The sequence below is a fragment of the Sciurus carolinensis genome, chromosome 7 (genome assembly GCF_902686445.1).
Source record: "Sciurus carolinensis chromosome 7, mSciCar1.2, whole genome shotgun sequence".
In the NCBI taxonomy this organism is placed as follows: Eukaryota; Metazoa; Chordata; class Mammalia; order Rodentia; family Sciuridae; genus Sciurus; species Sciurus carolinensis.
Window position 1 is genome coordinate 123315021 of NC_062219.1, and position 22247 is coordinate 123337267.

The 22247-nt window shown below is 41.9% G+C and overlaps 1 protein-coding gene, 1 non-coding gene and 1 pseudogene across 3 annotated transcripts; 1 reads left to right on the forward strand and 2 right to left on the reverse strand.

Moving 5' to 3' along the window:
* Positions 1–3759: 3759 nt before the first annotated feature.
* On the reverse strand, positions 3760–21825 carry LOC124988688 (MHC class I polypeptide-related sequence B-like). 2 transcript variants are annotated; one of them, XM_047558376.1, is made up of 6 exons: positions 21681–21825; positions 8116–8382; positions 7559–7870; positions 6812–7126; positions 6599–6719; positions 3760–4526 (listed from the first exon to the last, which is right to left on the reverse strand). In XM_047558376.1, the coding sequence occupies exons 1-6, from the start codon at positions 21730–21732 to the stop codon at positions 4373–4375; spliced, it is 1221 nt and encodes a 406-aa protein (XP_047414332.1). In that variant the 5' UTR covers positions 21733–21825; the 3' UTR covers positions 3760–4372. The 2 variants fall into 2 exon arrangements, with proteins under 2 accessions (XP_047414332.1, XP_047414333.1); XM_047558377.1 differs by having other exon boundaries at positions 6599–6733.
* On the reverse strand, positions 14106–14187 carry Trnat-cgu (transfer RNA threonine (anticodon CGU)). Its single transcript has one exon. It is a non-coding gene; the product is annotated as a tRNA-Thr (tRNA).
* On the forward strand, positions 17329–18721 carry LOC124988450 (trimeric intracellular cation channel type B-like; annotated as a pseudogene).
* Positions 21826–22247: the final 422 nt, after the last annotated feature.

Consider the following 22247-nt stretch of genomic DNA (forward strand, 5'->3'; position numbering starts at 1 on the left):
TCTATAGGGTAAAATGACATGGTAAAATGACAAGGATTTCTTAGAAACACTAATTTACTCTTAACTTTGTGTCTCTTAAGTTTTATTCTTTAGAACAATTGTCTTAAAATAGGGGTTTATACAATTATGGTTAAACAACTGTTAAAGATTGTACTACGTTATAAAGTCTAAATTTTTCTTTAAAAACTAAAATTGGTAAGAATCAATTCCTCACTAAAATTAAAATAACTCTAACCACAGATGTACCTTATAACCCACAAAAACAAGGTATTGTTGAACATACACATCTCACCCTCAAAAATGTTCTTTATAAACAAAAAGGGGGAATAGAGGAGACCTTCAGGTCCCCTAAAGATAAACTTTCTCTTTGTCTCTTTGTTTGGGGTTTTTTAACTCTGGGTAATAAGGGTAACTCGGTGCTTTACTGGAGCTGTGGCTCAGTTTGTGTGTTTCCACGGAATAAACTAACTTACTACCTCTTTTTAGTCTCTTAGGAGGAACAGTTCAACTATGTAACAAAACAACCGCTTCTTTCAATTGTACTTTAGATTTGTGCTAAAATGCTTCTAGATTCCTGCTGGCAGACTTAATGTGTGTTCCTACCTTCCTACCAGTCCCAGTCTCTGTTACAGATGCAAAATTGCCAGTGTTACTATCAAGAAACAGGAGAGAATTTGACATCACAGCGGCTATGGTCACTGCAATAGTGGTTTCTGCAACAGCAGCACTAGCAACTGCCATACCTACAGCAACAGCAGTCAATCACTTGGCCGAAAATATAGCTGCAGCCTTACAGACTAAAGAGACCCTAAACCAACATCTAACAGCAGGCATACTCCTTATGAACCAGCGAGTGGACTTACTTCAAGAACAAATGGACATTTTACAGGAACTGTTAAACGTGGGATGTATTTATCATCTGGCGGGACTGTGCGTTACACCTGTAGCTTACCATAACTTCAGCTATGCAGCAAACTTGTCTAGAATCTTGTCTGCTCAGCTACAAACAAACTGGTCTTACGAATTTGATAATCTTACTGCTATTCTTAGATCTCAAATTGTTAGTCTCAATGCTACTAGAGTTAATGTAGCCCCTATGTCCGAAGTGCTAAGTTGGCTATCCTCCTCTTTCAGCTTTGTAAGCAATGGGCAGGTATGGGAGCCTTTTGTATGTTCATGGTTATTACTGTTATCTTCCTCACACGCCTTATCATGCGCATGCGCCGAGATCAAGTTAGAGATTGTATCATCTTCCATCAGGCCATGGCTGCCCTAGAGGCCGGCAGCTCCCCACAAGTGTGGCTCGCGAGGCTGGACCATTGACCAGACGGGTAAGGTAGTAGGTAACTCCGTACCGACCTAAGACAGGAGCTGTAGCATGCTCTACAGTTATCCGATGACGGGTAAGGACGGTAGTTGGCCACTCCGCCTAAGACAGGCTTGGTCCCGAGCTTTTCTTTTAAAAGAAAAAAGGGGGAACTGTCGGGGTTTCGGCCGGACCCCTGGCCCTAGGTGGAGCCTGGCCAAGATGGCGCCTGGCAAGCTGCCAGTGAGGTTGAAAAACTGCTATTCTGCACGTATACAACTAACTTCACCTTGAGGAAGTCTCAGTAATTGGTCAGGGCCTCTGCATGATTCTTGCGTGATTCTTAGGTGCTTCAAGTTATACCCATATACGTCTATCTTCTCCCCACATATCATGAATATTCTAATTAGTTGATATAACCTATATAAGTGACAATAACTTCCCTAAAAGAGGAAGAAATAAAAAGAAGAATCAGCTGTTAATAGGGAAGTTTGCCACCCATCACGTCTCCGGGTCGTTCTTGCTGGCGGGAGCGACATATTAAGTTTTATTCTTTAAAACAATTATCTTAAAAATAGGGGTTTATACAATTATGGTTAAGCAACTGTTAAAAATTGTACTACGTTATAAAGTCTAAATTTTTCTTTAAAAACTAAAATTGGTAAGAACCAATTCCTCACTAAAGTTAAAATAACTCTAACCACAGATGTACCTTATAACCCACAAAAACAAGGTATTGTTGAACATACACATCTCACCCTCAAAAATACTCTTTATAAACAAAAAGGGGGAATAGAGGAGACCTTCAGGTCCCCTAAAGATAAACTTTCTCTTTGTCTCTTTGTTTGGGGTTTTTTAACTCTGGGTAATAAGGGTAACTCAGTGCTTTACTGGAGCTGCGGCTCAGTTTGTGTGTTTCCACAAAATAAACTAACTTACTACCTCTTTTTAGTCTCTTAGGAGGAACAGTTCAACTATGTAACAAAACAACTGCTTCTCTCAATTGTACTTCAGATTTGTGCTATCTCTCAATGTTAAAATGCTTCTAGGTTCCTGCTGGCAGACTTAATGTGTGTTCCTACCTTCTTGCCTATGCCAGTCTCTGTTACAGATGATGAATTGCCAGTATTGCTTTCCAGAAATAAGAGGGACTTTGGAATCACCGCAGCAGTCATTACCGCCATAGTTGCATCAGCGGCAGCTGCCACTGCAGCAGCTGTAGCCTTAACTACATCTGTACAATCTGCAGTCACAATCAATAAGGTGGTTCAACAGACTGCTACTGCCTTATCTACTCAGCAGACAGTGGATCAACACTTAAAAGCAGGGATTCTTTTAGTAAACCAGCGAGTGGACTTACTTCAAGAACAAATGGACATTTTACAGGAACTGTTAAACGTGGGATGTATTTATCATCTGGCGGGACTGTGCGTTACACCTGTAGCTTACCATAACTTCAGCTATGCAGCAAACTTGTCTAGAATCTTGTCTGTTCAGCTACGTACCAATTGGTCTTATACATTTGATAATCTTACTGCTATTCTTAGATCTCAAATTGTTAGCCTTAACGCTACTAGAGTCGATATAGCGCCAATGTCTGAAGTGCTAAGTTGGTTATCCTCCTCTTTCAGCTTTGTAAAGCAATGGGCAGGAATGGGAGCTCTGTGTACACTCATGGTTATTACTGTTATCTTCCTCACACGCCTTATCATGCGCATGCGCCGAGATCAAGCTAGAGATCGTATCATCTTCCATCAGGCCATGGCTGCCCTAGAGGCCGGCAGTTCCCCACAAGTATGGCTCACGATGCTGGATCGCTAGCCAGACGGGTAAGGAAGGAGGTGACCCCTGTACCGACCTAAGACAGGAGCTGTAGCATGCTCTGCAGTTATCCGATGACGGGTAAGGACGGTGGTTGACCACTCCGCCTAAGACAGGCACGGTCCCGAGCTTTCCTTTTCTTTTTAAAAGAGAAAAGGGGGAACTGTCGGGGTTTCGGCCGGACCCCTGGCCCTAGGTGTGGCAAGGCTAAGATGGCGCCTGGCAGTGAGCCAGAGCAGTTAACTTTTGCACAAACAACTGACATCGTATTGAGGAAGTTCGAGGGATTGGCTGAGCTCCCTGATGGACAGTGCAGGTCCACTGTATGCCTGCCTTTGCTGCCTGTATCTGTGCATGCTCTCCTCGTGCTAAAAGGCTGATTGGTTACAAGTACTGTATATATTGGAGTGTAAGTTCCTCAAAAAAAAAAACAAAGAAAGAACTATGAGGAAGTAGACGCGCGCAATAAAGAGCTGAAAAGAACCAGGTGTCGTGTCTCTCTGCGGGCAGGGAGTGCGATAGAAAGCAAGTGAGTAGGAGAGAGAAAGCATGAGAAAAGATGGCAGGGAAGCTATCCTTAAGCAGTTGAATTTTGCCAGGCTAATGGGACCAATAACAGAGAAGAATACTTGCAAGCTTAGTGATGAACTAGCTAGCTAGGATGTTCACAGACTGAGAAGTAGTTGGGAGGCGTGGAAATGACTGCAGCGGAAAGGGCGGGGGAGCAGCATTACATTACAACTGTAATAAACATAGAGACAAATAGGTCATTTTGCTGACCCTTTCACACTTTCCCTTCCTGGAACATGAACACTGACCAGATATGTTTCATATTTTAAAGTATTTAAACATTTATAGTGTAAAATGATGCAGGTAAGAGGTAAGGTCAAAAGTTGAAGAGGGTTTGAAGGACAGCAGTGTATTAGGTTTCTTGGAGAAGGTACAACCAGGATACTTATAAATAAATATCACTTATTAAAATTCCATAATAGTATATAATATGTTAAAATACAATAAAATAATGAACATATCTAGTACAGCACTCAACGAGAGTCAGCATATTAGGTTTCTTGGGAGAAGGCAGCACAAGGACACTTGCAAATAAACCTCACTTATTAAAATACTATAATAGAATATAATATGTTAAAATACAATAAAACAATGAGGATATCTGCAAGCACCTCACATGTGCCCCCAATCCCAAGAGTAGGTAAATATGTGTTTTCACACTGTAGAGTAAGGAAATCAAAGCACCAAGAGGGAAAGTGCTGGCCAGAGCAGGGCTGCACAGTCTGTGCTCCCTATGAAACCCAAGGAGCTCTCAGCAAAGTCCATTTGGGTCCAGTGTGGTTTCTTGGTGCCCTCTGCTGCTGATTCCAGACTTGTAGGCTTAGGAGATCTGCAGAAGAGGGGAACCAGTCAGTGTTCAATAGGTCACAGAATATTGTTCTTTATTCCCTTGGGACCACTCTGTCTTCTCGGGTTCTCAAAATCAGATTTGGCCTTTTCCTGAGGGAAGAAAATGCCCTGACTTTTTTTTTTCCCCCTCATCCCATGTTCCAGCCCGTATCAGGCTCCTCTGTGTCTCCATCAATCGGGTCACCCACCTCTGTTTCCACCATGGAAGGAAGTGAAAGGGCTACAGGATTCAGGGTCAGGATCTGGAAGTGAAGTTTAGTGCCCCCTCCTCCAGAGGCAATTCACTCCCTACAGAGTGGAGCCTCCCAGAGAGGGCAGCTCCTGCTCCTTCCTGCCCGGGCACAGTCTCTCACACAGCCCTCCTCCCCTGCAGAGGCAGGTGCTCACCAGGCAGGGTCTCTCCCACTTACAGCTCAGTACCCCTCCCTCCCAGCCCTGAGCCAGCAGCTCCTAACAGGAAAGTGCACCAGGAAGCTCAGAATGGAAAAACGTGTCTGCTACATGATCTGTTGCTCACCTGACCTACAACAGCCCATGCAGAGGAGACTCGGAATCACTGACCCTCTGCACCTGCCCAGGCTCTCAATCTGCATTTTTACCTCCTCCTACCTGATGGTCTACCCACCCCTGGGAATGTAGCTTCTCCTGAAGGGCTCCTGCTTCCTGAGGCTGCCCTGGACGTCCTACCTTCATTTCTAGTGGGGACTTCCACAGGACACAATCCTCACAGCCCTCAGGGGTCTTATCCCCTCAAAAACAAGGGGTTTCCTGAGTTCTCGCAGTGTGAACTGTTGGCCCACACTCTGCACCCTTACATTGCCATGGCCACAACCCTGGTCTCCCATGGGGGCACTCCTGTAGAGGCATCTCCAAGTGTGACCTTAGTGCACATCACCACATGGGCACCTGAGAATTGCTGTTCCCACCATACAGCTGAAACTGGAAACATCCTTACTAAGATTCAACATTTAGAGTGGAAATTTGTGGAAATAAGCAACAGGCCTTTCCCACTCTCTGCTGGGGCACTGCCCTAGCGACATTCCAGGCAAACATTTCTGACCAGAGTAAAGGAGAACTAATATTCCCCTTGTTCCCCTGTTGGAGAGGCCACAGGTGGGAGCAGCAGAGAGCACAGAGCTGCCTGCCCTTCTAGTGGAGACACCAGGATGGGTCCCTGTTGTGAGGTGTCTGCCCCAGCCTGTGGGGACCAAGATCCCTAGGGGCTACACTGGACAATTCAAGACATAGGAAAAAAACGGTGACCACAGCTGCCCTATTGACTGATCTCTCTCCCCATATGGTAAGGTCCATCAGCTATTCTCCTGTCCTTGTCATCTGCAAGGTCACTCAAGGAGGAAGAGCTGTGAGGGGGGCACAGCGTGGAGACTGGGGACCCAAGTGACCCAGGAGACACACCCAGGAGATAGCTCCTGAGGAGGGACTGCAAATGCTGCACACAGAACAGAGGTGACTGTCCGTGCTGCAGAGCCATGGGCCTGCTCTACCAGGGCCTCCCAGGGGCTGCACTGGCAGGGCTCTGGCCCTGTGGGTGTTTTTCTTGGTTTGCTCATGGCAGCTGGAGAGACTGGGGGAGAGTAAGGGGAAGGGACCAGAGGTATCACCACTCATGAAAATCCTCTCCAGTTTCTAAGCACCCAGAGATCACAACTTATTTATTCTGTGACCCTCCTGAGGCCATGATAATCTAGGCCACACCAATCAGCCCACCATTCCCAACACAGATCCCTGGTCAAGCCTGCAGAACCTGAGAGAGAGATGAGACAGCAGGAGCCACAGCACCACTGCTGCTCACTCCTCACTCTGCAGCCAGAGGAAGCTGACGCTGGACTTTCAAAAATGCTGACGACCCTGGCTTTTGGCAGGCTAAGGATGTACCTGGAGACATGGCTCCCATCCCATCACAGATACAACCTGCATCCCCTGTTCCGGAAGGTTGGTCACCACCACTGCTCTCCATGCAGCGGGAGGCATGAGGGGTCCAGAAACACCAAGCAGGCCCTGCCATCTCCAGTCACTGACCACTTTTCTCACCTGAACACTCCACAGCAGATGTTGTCCTCCTCTTCTTGTAGCAAAAGACACAAACAAGAATCACAGCAAGAAGAACAGCACCAGCAGCAACACACAGGGAGATGCTCCATCGTTTTAGGAGCTGCAGTGCAGTCCCTGAAAGCAGGTTTGTTACACTCTGGGTACTGAAACCTCAAGTATTGTCCCCTCTCACCACCCTGGTCACTGACTCACCTGGTTGGGAACCCCTGCTGGGACCCTCAGGCTCACCACAGGACACAGAGTCAGTACTGGTGTTCCCACTGTGCTCCACACAGCAGTTGAACCTCTGCTCCTGTCCTTGGGGAATACTGGTGGACACCCAGGTCTGGTAGGTTCCATTCCCATATGGCAAGACACCCCCAGACCACTGTGTGTCCTGGCTCAGGGGTTCCCCATCCTGATGCCAGGTCACAGAGATATCCTGGGGATAGAAGCCCAAAGCCCAACATGTCACATGGATGGTGTCCTCTGAGGCCTCATCACAGGTCACATTCACTGCTGGAGACACTGGAGAAAAAAGGGCAAAACTAGTCAGTCATGTGACCAAGAGTCACCGCCCTCTAAGGGAGGGAACAGGGCTGGTCCTCTCCACTCTTCTGACTTTGGCCTAAGACCTCATTGACCCCAGACCTTCTACAACTCTGTTCTGAGCCTGGGCCTGAGTCCTCTGACTGGCAGAGGATGGGTCTCAGGCTTGTGGCCTCACAGGCTCAATTCCACATGTTGATGTTGAGGAGGGAGTGTTGCAGGGAATCTGGTTTGTGAGGTCGAGGGGGCATTGTGGGGGTCCAGGGTTGTGGGACCAGGTGGGAGGTCTCTATGATAGCAGGCTGGCTTGAAAACAGGCAGGTGAGCCTCGCTAGTGTCTGGACACATATATCATCCTGTCTGTATCTAGTAGTATAACAAGAAAGGCACATAAGAACACAATAAACTCACACAAGGTCCCCTTGGCAGAGGCTCCAGAGGAGTGGGAGGAGCCCTTCCAGGAGAACAGATATCTCCTAAGTCTTCCACAAAGCTCTCCATGCACGTGGGCCCAGTAATCCTTGCTTTGCATGCCATCTGCATCCCAGGAATTCTTGACTTCCATAGCCAAGTTCTGAGCTGAGGATGGCTGCACCTTCCAGCTGCGAGTCTCTGGATGATATGAGAGGAAGGGCTCCCCATCATAGTGGAAATTCCAGAAACCTCTGGTGCGGTTGTCCTCTTGAATCTTGCAGCCCCGAGTTTCCTGGAGGGAATGAGACCCTGTCCCCACCCACCAGTCACTTCTCCATCCCCTGGTCCCCCTTGTCTCCCTGCCCACCAACTGAAAAACACTAGCCTGCAGAAGACCTCAACCTGGCTCTCCTCAAAGTCCCCTGTGCTGAGCTGCATGGAGCCCATTGCTTGCCCTCCCCATTCAACTGCAGCGAGAAGACACAGGTCCCTGCTCTTTTCACCCACTTTACTGGAGAAAACTTCACGTCACACTTGTCCCTGCCAACACTCACCTTCTCTCTGCACCAGTCGGGCATTGATATCTGCCAGGGTTGCTTTTAGCTTCTTGCTCTGCTCTGCCAAGTCCTGCATCTCTGTGTTCCAGTTCTCAGTTCCCAGAGGTTTTTCTGCCCATGGCCCCTGGGGCTCTGCACTTCCTTGATTGTCACTATCATACTGAAGGAAGAGCTGATGGTCCCAATAACCCTCAGCGAAGGACTTTGATTGCACTGATCCACCTTCAGATCTCACTGTGAAGTTATAGTGGAGACTGTGAGCCCCTGTGGAAGAGGAAAGCACAGATGACACTTTTTTTCTGAAAACATCTACTCATTAGTGCTCATCACAAAGGCTCTGCTGTCTTGAGCACCCTGAGGAGGCAGCAAACATACAGAGACAAAAGGACAGAAGAAAGGTTTCCAATGCAAGGAAGAGGAAACCACAGATGACACCTCTTCCTGAAAACAACTGCTCATTACTGCTCACTACAAAGGCTCTGCTGTCTTGAGTACCCTGAGGAGTCGGCAAACACACAGAGACAAAGGGACAGAAGAAAGTACAATACAGGAAAGTAGAGAGGAAGGAGAGGTGCACTGAGGAATGGAAATAGGGGAAATGGAGAGGGGCAGGCATGTAGGGCAGGGCCCAAGACAGGGCCATGGACATCATACGGGTACAGAAATGTGTTCAAGAGAGGCTGTCATGCAGGGGAAAGAGAGGTACTGGATGGTGCATGTCAAGGTTTGTTAGAGAGGGCAGGGAGGATGCAGGAAGGACCTATGGACACTGGTGTGCAGACCAAGGATGGCAGGGGCCTGGGGTGGTGGTGGGGGTGCTATCTCTTTGCAGACTCCTCATGGATAAGGTGGGGCAGGCAGGGTGTGGCAGTGGGTGAGAGGGTGGTGATCCCAAAGTGTTGAGTGAGGTTGTACCTTAAAGGAATGTGAAATAGTGGGCTTGTTCCAGAGTAAAATACCAGCATCTCCAGGTCCCAGGTGGGGAAAGGAAATGTTCCTCTAGCCTCTCCTGAGAACAGGCATGTGGCAGTGTTTCCAAAGACCTGATGTATCTTTTCTTCTTTATTTTTCTTTTGTTTTGTTCATTTATTTTATTTGTTCTAATTAGTTATTCAGGACAGCAGAATGCATTTTGACCCATCATACATAGATGGGGTATAACCTCTCATTCTTCGGGTTGTACATATGTAGAGTTACACCAGTTTTGTAATCATACTTGCACATAAGGGTAATAATAATGAATCATTCTACTATCATTCTTACCCCCATAGCTCCTCCCCTCCTTTCACTCCCCTGTGACTAATCCAAAGCACCTCTATTTTTCCCTAACCCCCACTACTTGATGTATCTTTTTAATAGATGGTGCTGGAAAATATGGATTTCCACAGAGAAATAATGAAGTTAGATCCTTTACTTACTCATATACAGAAATTAACTCAGGCCTGGGGATATAGCTCAATGATAGAGTGCTTGCCTAGCTTGTGCTATGCCTGGATTCAATACTCAGAGTGCCTACACACACACACACACACACACACACACACACACACACACACAAATTGAAAAAAAATGCAGACTATAAAACCATTCTTAGAAGAAAACACATTGGCAGCTACATGTTGTGATATATGCCTGTAATCCCAGCTACTCAGGAGACTGAGAAGGATGAATGTAAGTTCAAGGCCAACCTGTGCTAGACCCTGTCTGAAAATAAAATTTTAGAAAGGCCTGGGGGGTAGCTCAGTGGTAGACTGCTTACCAGCATGTGAAAGACCCTGGGTTCAATCCAAGGTAGCAAATTCAAACAAAATAACAAACAAATGTATATATATGAGAATATATTGGTGGTAATCTTCAAAACAAAGGTTTTGACCACATTTTCAATGATATGACACAAAAAGTGCAGACAACAGAGGAAAAAAAATTGATAAATTGGACCCAACAAAATGAAAAACATAAAATCATCTGTACACCAAAGAACACTCACAGAAATGGTGACCTGCATAATAGGACAAAATATTTGCATGTCACATATCTAATAAGAGATAAACATTCAGAACATATGAAGAAATGCTGGGTTGGGGTGAGCTCAGTTGTAGAGCATTTGCCTAGCATGTACAAGAGCCTGGGATAATTACAGCTCCATAAAAAAGTAAATAAAGAGAATCTCAACAACTCATCCATTAAAAAAAAAAAAAAAGTGAACCTATTCAGAAGTGGACAAATGCTCTCTATAGCCAGTTCCCTGAGCCAATAAGCCCAGAGGGAGATACTCAACATCAGCAGTCATTAGGAAAATGAAAATAAAAGCACAATAACATTATACTCTCGACCCAGGAGTATGACTACTGTTTAGAATAAAAAATGCAGAACAAACAACTTCATAACTACGTAGAACACTGCAGCGCTGTTCATTGCTTGCCTATATATACAAGGGTGCGGCTGCTATGAAAATTGTATGTGGTTTCCTCCAAATGCTCAAAAAATACTTTCTATATGATCCAATAATTCTATTTCTGGTCATAAAAACAGAAGTGCTGAAGGCAGGGAAATACAGAGATATGTGTACACCCACATTCACAGCAGCATTTTTTGTCCCAAAGACAAAAGGTGTCTATCAACTGATGAGCACCTAATCAAAACATGGCTTATATGCAAAATGAATATTATTCAGCATTAAAAGGGAAGGACAGGCTGGGGAGATAGCTCAGTTGGTAGAGTGCTTGTCTTGCAAGCACAAGGCCCTGGGTTCAATTCCCAGCACCACAAAAAAAAAAAAAAAAAAAAAGGGGAAGGACATTCTGACAATTGTTGCACCATGGATGACCTTGAGGACATTATACTAAGTGGAAAAGCCAATCATGAAAGGACAAGTGCTGTATAATTGCACTTGTACGAGGCACCTAGGGATTTGAATTCATATAGACAGAATGTGGAATGCTGGCAGAAAGACCCAAGGGACTGGGGTGGGGAGGATGGATGGTTAGTGTTTAATGGGTACAGAGACTTTCAGTTTCCACAAAAATGTGAACAATGAATGCCACTGAATTGTAAACTTAAAATGGATAAAAGCATAAGCTGTACATTATGTCCATTTTACCATAATTAAACACCAAACAGAAATCAGGGCAGTGTACTAAGATTAATGTAGAATCAGAAAGAAGAAGGAAGTGGAGGCCTGAGAAGAAAGAATCAAGGCAGGTGGACAAGCTGTAAAACCTGGGGAGGCCCTTCAGACAGGAAGGGGGTGGTGGGCAGCTGGTCACACCACAAAAGAGTATCAGGTTAGAAAACCACCACAGGGTCTGGGGGTGTTGCTCAGTGGTGGAGTGTGTGGTTGAGACTATGGGTTCAATGCCCAGCACAAACAAACAAATGAACAAGCAAACAAAAACATCCCAGGAGGAATCCGGTGCTGGGAGAGGCCATAGTAGAGGAACACCAAGACCAACCAAGAAGCAAAACACAGATTTTGGATCCATAATTGAGGTAGCTGAAGCCCTCTGAGGTAAAGGAACCAAAAGGAGGGGGAAGACCAAGGAGCATGTGGACCAAGAGCCTTTTTCTGCAATGGATGGAAAGGGGTGATGGAAAGGACAAGAGAGATTAGTGGCCTAGGCAAGGAATGACCTGGGAGTGGGGGTTCAATATGACATACCGGTGACCCCGGAAGAACTTGGGTTAGGGTGAGGAGTGGAGCATTGCTCTAGATGAATGCAGATGAGAGAGTCTGTAGTAACTGTAAACTTCCCACCATAGGGGATAAATAAAAACTTTACAAGATAAGCAGAAACAAAAAGAATTCATGAGTTCTCAGCTGGTGCTATAGAAAATATTTAAGTACATAATTCACACAGAAAATAACAAACAAACAAACAAACAAAAAAACATCCAGAGTTCACAAATGGAAAAGTCTCATTTGAAGAGTTGCCAAGCAAATGATAAACAGAACAAATTACATTATACATAAAACAAAGGGGCAGGAAGTAATAGGTATCTCTCTGTAATAACATCGAATGTAAATGGTCTCACCTCTCCAATTAAAAAATGTAGGTGGACAGAATGAATTAAAAAACAAGACTCAAAGACATGTTGTTTGTAAGAGGCTCACCAGACAGGAAAAGGAGATATAGGCTGAAAGTGAGAAGATGAAAAGCATATACCATGCAAACAGAGCCCTCCTCCCAAAAAGCATGAGTTTATATTCTCAGACCCAACAAAGCAGATTTCAAGACAAAATTGATCAGAAGAGACAAAGGTCACTTCATAATGGTAAAGTGAACAATCCAAGGAGAAATAACCATATTAAGTATTTAAAACCCAAAAGGTTGTGCACCTAACTATATAAAACAGTCACTACATACATGAAAGACTCAGATTCCAGAACCATAATATTAGTTGATTTCAACACACCGACCTCACCAGTAGGTAGGTTACCCAGACATAAATTCAGTAAAGACTCTTTGGACTAAAAATATATTATAAATCAAATGGACTTAACACTCTTCGAAAGAATATTTCACCCAATTTTAGCCCTAAACAGTTGCTTCTAAGCTACTCATGGACCTTTCCCACAAACAGACCATATATTACATCATGAAGCAATTCATAACAAATATTAAAAATTGATATAATCCCTTGCATCTTACCTGATCATAATGGAATGAAATTAGAAATCAACACCAAAAAATAACCTTCAGAAACTATAAAAACAGGTGGAGATTGAACAATACATTTTTGAATGATGAATGAATGATAGAAAAAACATCAGGAGAGAAATTTAAAAATTCTTTGAGTCTAAAAAAGTATAAAAAAGTATAAAAAGTATAGTGATACAACATACTAGAACCTCAGTGACACTCTGAACAGAGTTCTAAGAGAAACGATCATAACTATCAGCACCTATCTTAGAAAATCAGAAAGATCCCAGAAAAACAATCAAGGATGCATCTCAAGACCCTGGAAAAACAAGAACAAACCAATTCCAAAACCAGTAGAAGGGAATACATAAGATCAGAGGTAAAATTGAAGAAATAGAGGATACAAAAACAATGAAAAGGATTAATAACATGAACAGTTGGTTTTTTGAAAATATAAACAAGATTGAAAAGGTCTTGCTAAAGAAGCAAAAGAAAAAGAGAAAAGACCCAAATTAGAAATGAAAAAAGAGAAAAGACTAGAGGTATCACAGAAATCCAGAGGATTATTAGGGACAATTTTGAAAATGTGTACTCCAATAAATTGGAAAACCTAGAAAAAGTGGATATTTTTCTAGATACCTATGACCTGCCAAATGTGAATCAAGAAGACATAGAAAGTTTACACAGACCAATACCTAGCAATGAGATAGAAGCAATAATAAAAAGTCATCTGTTATGGTTTGCATATGAGGAGACCCCCCCATAAGCTCATGTGTGAGACAATGGAAGGATTTTTAGAAGTGATGTGATTAGAGAGGCATGACCTAAGCAGTGGATTCATCCAGAGGTAACTATAGGCAGGTAGGCTGTGGCTAACTGGTTTAGGTCACTGGGGACGTGCCCTATGGAGTTTATATTGTATAAGTGAAGCGCTCTCTCACTCTACTTCTAGATAGCTATATCCTGAGCTGCTATCCTCTTCCAAACCCTTCCACCTTGATGTTCTCCCTCACCTAGGTCCCAGAAAAATGTCGTTGCCTATCTATGGCTCAAGATCTCTAAAATGATGAGTGCCAGATAAACTTTTTCTCCTCTAAAATTGTTCTTGTCAGAACTTTTACTCACAGTAATAAGCAGGCTGACTAAAACACCATCCAACACAGAAAACCTCAGGACCACAATTATTCTCATTTGAGTGACACCAGTACTTTAAAGAATTCATGCCAATGCTCCTCAAATTATTCCCAAAATTGTATGGGAAAGAACACTTCAAATTCATTCTATGAAACCAGTACCACTACAGATCAATATCTTGGCTGAACTTAGATGCAAAAATAAATTTTTTTTTTTGGGGGCTGGGGATCGAACCCAGGGCCTTGTGCTTACGAGGCAAGCACTCTACCGACTGAGCTATCTCCCCAGCCCCCAAAATTCTTAATAAAATATTAGCAAATTGTATTCAACAACATATTAAGATAACTGCACATCATGACTAAGAAGGATTTATCCCAGTGATGCAAAGATGATTTAACATTCACAAATCAACATATGCAATACACCACATGAATAGAAGCCTTTAACAAAATATGACACCCATTCATGATAAAGACAATGAGGAAACAAGGGATAGATGGAACATACCTCAACATCACAAAGGCTATATTCAACAAACCCAAAGCCAACATCATACTGAATAGGAAAAAAAATGGAAGTATTTCCTTGAAAACCTGGACAAGAAAAGGATGTCTACACTCAACACTCCTCTTCAATATATTACTAGAAACTCTAGCCAGATCAAACAGGAAAAGAAGGAAATCAATGGGATAAAAATAGGAAAACAAGAAATTGAATTTTCAATGGTTCTAAATGAAACAATCCTATTCTTAAAGATCCAAAAAACTCCACCAGAAGACTAGTAAAACTAATAAAGAAATTCAGCAATGTAGCAGGTTACAAAATCAACATACAAAAATCAATAGCTTTCCTATACACCAATAATGAATCTCCTGAGAAAGAAATCAGAAAAACAATCCCTTTCCTAATAGCCTCAAAAAAATAAAATACCTAGGAATAAATCAAACCATGGAGGTAAAAGACCTCTGCAATATAAACTATGGAACAGAGAAGAAATTGAAGAAGACACAGAAGATGGAGAGACTTCCCATGTTCATGGATAGGCAGAATGAATATTGCTAAAAGGAACATAAAGCAAAAAGCAAGACACAGATTCAATGCAATCCCCATCAAAATAACCATGACTTCTTTTTACAGAACTATATAAAACAGTTCTAAAATGCAGTTGGAAGGATGAAAGACCCAGAATAGCCAAAGCAATTCTAAGCTTAAAAATCAATGCTGGAGGCATCACAACACCTGACTTCAAATTATAATACAGAGCAATAGTAACAAAAAGTGCATGGTACTTGGCATGCCTATGTATATGTATATACATACATATCAAGAGGACACAGAGACACACCCACACAGATACAGATATCTGATTCTTCACATTGGAGAAAAACAACCTTTAAAAAAAATGGTGCTGAAAAGCAGGCTATCCATATGTGGAAGAATGAGGTGTGACTTCTATTTCCCTGTACAAGTCAACTCAAAATGGATCAAAGACCCAGGATTAGGCTAGAAACTGTGCCACTCCTAGAAGAAAAAGGTACACACAGGTACAGGTGATGACTTTCTCAATGGGACCCTTAAGTTCAGAAAATGATGTCACAAGTTAATAAATGGGATGACATCACATGAAAAAGCTTCAGTACAGCAAAGAAAACAGTTAAGAATGTGAAGAGAGAAACTTACAGAATGAAAGAAAATCATTACTGACTACTCTTCTGACAGAGGATTAATAATCAGAGTATATAAAGAACTCAAAACACTTAACACCATGAAAAATTCAATTAACAAATGGGTAAATGAAGACACTCTTCAAAAAAATACAGATGGCCAACAAATACATGAAAGCATCATTAGCAATTAGGAAAATGCAAATCGAAACCACTGAGATTTCCTTCCACTACAGTCTGAATGTCAGCCATCATGAATACAAACAATACTAAATGTTGGAGAAAATGTGGAGAAAGAACAACACTTTTACACTGTTGGTGGGATTTTAAATTAGTACAACCACTGTGGAAATCAGTATGGAGGTTCCTCAAGAGACTAGCAATAGAACTACCACCCAACTATACCACTCCTCAGTATTTATTCTACAGAATTAAAATCATATGCAAGTAGTATATGCATACTCATGTTTATAGCAGCACGATTCACAGTAGCCAAAGTACGGTAGTAGCCTAGATTTCCATCAGTGGATGAATAAAAAAAGAAAATATGGTATATATAAACATATTCTGACTTAGCCATAATGATGAATGAAATGTTTCCATTTTCAGGAAAATGGATCAAACTTGACAACATTATGTTAAGCAAAATAAACCAAACTCAGAAAGTGAATGGTCACAGGTTTTCTGTCTTATGTGGAAACTAGAGAGGAAAAACAGAAGAAAGGGGTGAAGGGTCTCTTGAAAATGGAAGTGAGATCAGTAGAAAAGGAACCAAGGGAGAGAGAGAGGAGATAGAAAAAGGAAGTACTGGGGGTGATATTAGACAATGACATTGTTACATTGTGTACATGTATCAATATGTAACAACAAATTCCACCATTATGTACAATTATCATGCACAATAAGAAAACATAGAGAACAAAAAATAGACAAGGAGCCAGACACTAGGGTGCTTGTCTGCTATTTGGGAGGCTAGGCAGGAGCATTCCTTGAGCCAAGGAGTTTAAGGCCAGCATGGTCAACAAAGAAGACCCACCTCCAAGATAAAACAAAACAAAAGAAATACAAAAGAACAATACACCGTGACAAACACACACAAAGAATTCTAATCAGTTTTAACAACACCACCAACAAAAAAGTAATTAGGACTGAAGATGAAGTTCAGGGATGGAGGGGTTGCCTAGCAGACACAAGAACCTGAGATCAACCCCCAGTATATTTATATTTTAAAAAGACTCTAAAAACAGGAAATTGTGTCACTTGTGACAATATAGATAAACCTAGAAGACTTTAAGAGAGAATAAAACAGACACAAATGATCTCACTGATAAGTGGAGACTGGAAGGGGTGCTGGTTAGCACAGGTAGAGAGTAGATAGAAGAGGGGAGATACTGATCAAAGGGTACAAAGTTTCAGTTAGATAGGAGGAATAACTTCTATGCCATTTTATAGCACATCAAGAGGACTGCAGTAAATAATAATGTAGTATTTGTTGCAAAATAGCTAAAAGAGTGGATTTTAATGTTCTGGTCACAAAGAAATGATAAATATTTGAGTCGATGGATATGCTAATTTCTCATTTGATCATTATAAAATGTGCACATGTATGAAAACATCACACTGCATCTTATAAATTTATACAACTATGTGTTAACCAAAAGAAAATAAAAACTTGAAGCCAGCTAGAGTGGCCATCCCTTCCCCCACTTCCACCACACCAGAGGGGAACCCCCAGCAGAGGCTGCTTAGCTGAAGTGAAAGGGAGCTGATGCATGTCCATGTTCCCCTATTTTGACTTCACCCATTATCTGGTGTCTGTGATGGTGCTGAAGCATCAGCTGGGAGCAGTGAAAGGGTGTGGAAGAATCCTGTTTAAAGATGGTTTACTGCTGTGCTCCACTGCCTTGGCAGAGGAATTTTATCATGTATACTGCTTGCAGAGTCTCCATTGAGGTTTCTTGCAAACCATACCAATATTTTCCTGGCATCCTTGATCTTGTATATTATATATTTTTTGCCCATAGGCCCTAAGTTCCCAGGGCTATTCATTCTTACCTGCTCAACTTGTGAATGTGGGAATGAAAGAAGTGATCAGAACTTGGAAAATAGTGGAGACACACATGCTAATACTATTTAAAAAATGACTAGCTAGTCATGATAGCTATTGAATGGGCCCAAGGTACAGATGGTATCATTATCATGAATTTTGAATGATTGGTAAAAGGAGACTGGAAACCAGAAGGTGATGAATGGCTGAAGATGTCCTATTCTTCCATGGTAACCCTGCTGGTGAAGCCTGAATTGAGAACAGGCAGTTAGTGTAGAAATAGTGTATCAGGTCAAATAGAGAAAATGGAGACCATGGAGGCCTGGGAAGTTAGAGACCACCCCTGGGAGAATGGAATGTCAAAGCCTTCAGGAGTCCATTGATTACCAAATTTACCTACCCTTACTTTCCTTCTTAAAAGTTTGCAAGCAAGGAGTTGTTAATTAATGCCCCCTGGGATTCTACCTGCCTGAATCACTCCATTTTGCCCTTCCCGCCCACTCCCCACCCATCTTCTTCTCAACTTTTTGCCATCTCACCTACATCTCCTGGACCTAGTCATGTAGGTAGGAAGGGAAGAGATGAGGGGGAAGAACAGGAGAACAAAATCTATTAAAAAGGCAAGACTTACTCATCCCATGGATTCCACCTTTGGGTCCCCTTCTTCCATTCAGGAGAAGTCTATTCTACTTTCCTTTAGTAAAGTTTCTTACTTTCTACTCTAAGCTTGACTCAGCATGCTTCTCTGGTGTTATACTTCAACATCTGAGGAAGCAGGAATCCTCAAGGTAACCGGCAATATCACTGGGGTCCCATATCTTCACATTTCAGCACACAAATCATCTGACCATATCAAAGCATAATCTTATGTTCCTTTATACCATTTTTCTTGTGGCCACAAAGATAGCATGATGGTTACAGAGACTTTTTCTGTGACTGGTGCTCCTTTTGAGGATATATTGAGTTGGATGTTCTTTGGCTGGCAGTAACAGTTTCCATTGTAGGAAAAGAAATGTGGAAGAAAATCATCTTCCAATGGCACTGGTTCATTGGTCTCAAAAACCATGACTGATGGTTCAGAAAATGTTAAAAGAAAACGTACTAAGAAAACTGAGTAAATTTACATGAGCTCTAGAAGGCAAAAAAGATTTTTTTCTACCTATCAGATTGTGATAAATATTTCTGTGTAGATGATGTGAAATACAGATTATATATACAGAATAGAGGTGACAGAAAGAAATTCTGTCTTAGGGTGACTACTACTGTCTTGATTGTAATTCTGGAGTGTCATGAATGTATCATGTGAATTTTTTTCTGATATAAAGTATCTCTTGTGATTATTTGAATAGTTTTACATTGATAAAAGAAAAAATTTAAAACTTTTAAAAAATTGGTTATTTTCATACATCAAAAAAACTGAATCTATATGAGTTTTAGTTCAGCAGAATTAAACTTTTATTTTACATTACCATCATAATTCCTAGGTGTGGAAATCAATCAATTAAAAATTTAAAATTCCTATTTAATTTTGATCTCTGAGGAGAGTAAACTTTTCCTGAAATATATTATAAATGAAAATAAATTCCTGATTTTTATTTGCTATATAAGCATTGTAATTTTACCCACATTTAATGGAAAATACCTGAAATTTAACTTAATTTTATCTCTAGTAGTATTTTTCAGTACAAACACAATATTGTAAGTATGAGTTTCAATTTGAAGTCTGTTTTATGCCCTTGTTTCAAAAACTGTTTTTCTTTTTTCCCCTCAAAAGAAAATCTAGGGTTCAATTTTTGATAAATTACTAATCCCATGTTATATACTCTTCAGTTTTCCAAACTTACAAAACATGGGATTTGCTTGTTTTTCCCCCCTTTCTCTCTTCTTAAAACATGTTTATTTCAACTGTAGAGAAAATTTTCACATTTTACATGTTCTTTCTGACTTTAGTTGTTCTGAACACATTGGGAGCAGTTGCCTTAAGGATTCAAGAAAAATGTATTATCTCCATTTAATTTTTTTCCTGCATGTCTCCTTTCTAGTGGCTACTTTCTCAGTTTTTTGTTTGAATGGTCCACGTTAGATTACATATGGTTATTTTAGTTTTAATCTACATGTACATGTATTATTAATTTTATTTAAATGAAAACTGATTAGCTTCATGTGAAAATGCTCTGATGAGAATTGTCTGTGCACATTTGATAGTAATCAGCTAAGAAACAGATCAACAGAAATCTCATGGTCCTCTTATTTAACTGAAGAATGATGACATTAAATCCGGTTTCTTATTGGCAACATAAAAAATCTAACAAAAAAATGTACTAAATGATGCTAGAGTTTCTTTATCTTATGGTTTCTTTATCTTATCTTCTAACATTCAAACTGTGACATGATTTCTTATGCCAAGACTATGAACTTTTACTACCGAAATCAGGTAGAACTTTTAGATGACTCAGAAGTATTCAAATCATATTCATGTTGAAAGTTCTTTGCTTTTAATTTCTAAAAACTGTAAACACTAGAAGGTACATACTTGCTTAGAGAAATACTTTTTTTTTGGTAGGAAGAGCAATTTGATACTCTTGGAATGCTAAGAAGTTTATATTTAATACTGTAACAGCATTAAATACTGTAAACAGCATTCTGTATTATATTTGATATCTTTATAGTTGAAAACGTTTAAAAATTAACTTTTTATTAGTCAGTTTTGAAGTTTATATTTAATTGTAGTTAAAATGGTAGGAATCTTTTTTACATTTGTATTACAAGACAAATTCATTAAAATAAGTAATTCAACACAAGAACAGGAAGGAGGAGGAGGAGAGAAGACTTGAAAAAACAGTCCAACTAAAATCCTTTGTTTGGGCCTGGGAAGGTGGGGGACAGTTTACAGCAGCATTGGGAACAGCGACTCTAGGTAAAGACTCACAGGTAAGGAGGAAAAAGCTGCAGTGGGGAGGGAGAGGAGATGAAGCACAGACACTTTAGAAATAGATCAACACGAGAAGATGGAGGACAAGGAGGAGGAGGAAGAAGAGGGGAGGTAGAGGGGAGGAGGAGGAAGAGAAAACTTGAAAAAAACAGTCCAACTAAAAAGCTTTTTTTTTCTTTCTTTTTTTCTTTCTTTCTTTCTTTTTTTTGTTTGTTTGTTTTGTTTTGTTTGTTTTTGTTTTGTTTTTAACTACGAAGTTTGGGTCTGGGAAGGGCAGAACCTGGGGAGCGGGGTTTTTTCTTACAGCAGTATTGGGTACAGCTATTCTAAGCAGTGACTCCCAGGGAAGGAGGGGGGACCTGCAGTGGGGACGGAGAGGAGATGAAGCACGGACACTTTAGAAATAGATCAGGGAACTGCAGGCAGGAGGGGAAAGCAGAGAGGGGGAGGGCAACAGGTCACACAGGGTGGGGTGTGTGCAATAGGCAGCTGAGGAGGCATGGACAGAACCCCTGAGAACACTGGAGTTCATAGTAGGTAAGGGAGGTGATGCAAGAGGGGAGAAGACCCCGCCCCCCAGGCAGCAGGAGGCTAGGGGACCTTGAGAGGGGGGGGATGAGAGAAGTCACTGGAAGAATCTCTTGGCCAAACTTTTCAGCTTCTAACCTCCCTCAGTCTGAGTGTTTGGAGCAGCCACAGTGCCACAGCCACAGGAAGGGCAGTGGGCGCCTGGGATGTCCCTACCAGCTCCTGGCAGGAAGAAAGGAAGACCCCTAACTCCAGGTACTCAGGACTCTAGGGAGAACATGCTGCTGATTCCGGAGAGAGGACAGGGCTTTGGGATGCTGGAAACTGTCCCCCTCACTGGTGGGAAGTGGACCCATGAAAGGCAGACCCGGGGACTCCACATTCTCCAAAGAACCAGGATGTTCCAAAAAAAAAAAAAAAAAAAAAAAAAGAGCAAGGCTGATGGAAGGCTGCATCCTGAAGATCGTCCTTGAGGTTTTGTGGCAAACGGGTCGCAGCGCGTCCCGCACCCTTCCGCACCCCTCCAGAGCCAGCCTAGCGAGCTCCCTGGAAGCCAACCGCCGCCCTGGATTCACCAGATATTTCCCGCTCTGAAGACACACAATGAGCCCACTCACCAGCGGTGGTACCCAGGGTTGCACAAATGACGATGATGACCAAGAACAGCATGACAGAGTTCAGCCCTGTAGCGCGCGTTTGACACCCTACCAGCTGACCCGCAGAGCTGGCCTGAGAGTTCGCGGGAAAGGAGGCTCAGATGGAGTTTACCTGTCATGGGGTATGACTCAATAAACACTCACCCAAAAAGGGCAGATGTCTGTCACGAGACCAGTCAGGAGCAGAGAGGGAGGAGCTACGCTTAAAATAACTTCCCTGCAACTCAGTGGTGATGTGTTTGCCCAGCATGTATGAAGCCCTGGGTTCAATCCCCGTCACCACAAAAACAAGTGTCTATTAAAGTTCTTTACGTGTTAAGCCCTATTAGGAAACATCTTTTTAAAAACAGGGTTAAATTCTGAGTTGAATAGTAAAAATAAACATTGAGTGTGAAAATAGAATCTGGTTGTATCCAAATGCAATAAATAAAAAAACAATAAATGATTGAAAATACTAAAATATATATACACATATACATACATATATACACACATATATAAATATATATACATATATAAATATATACA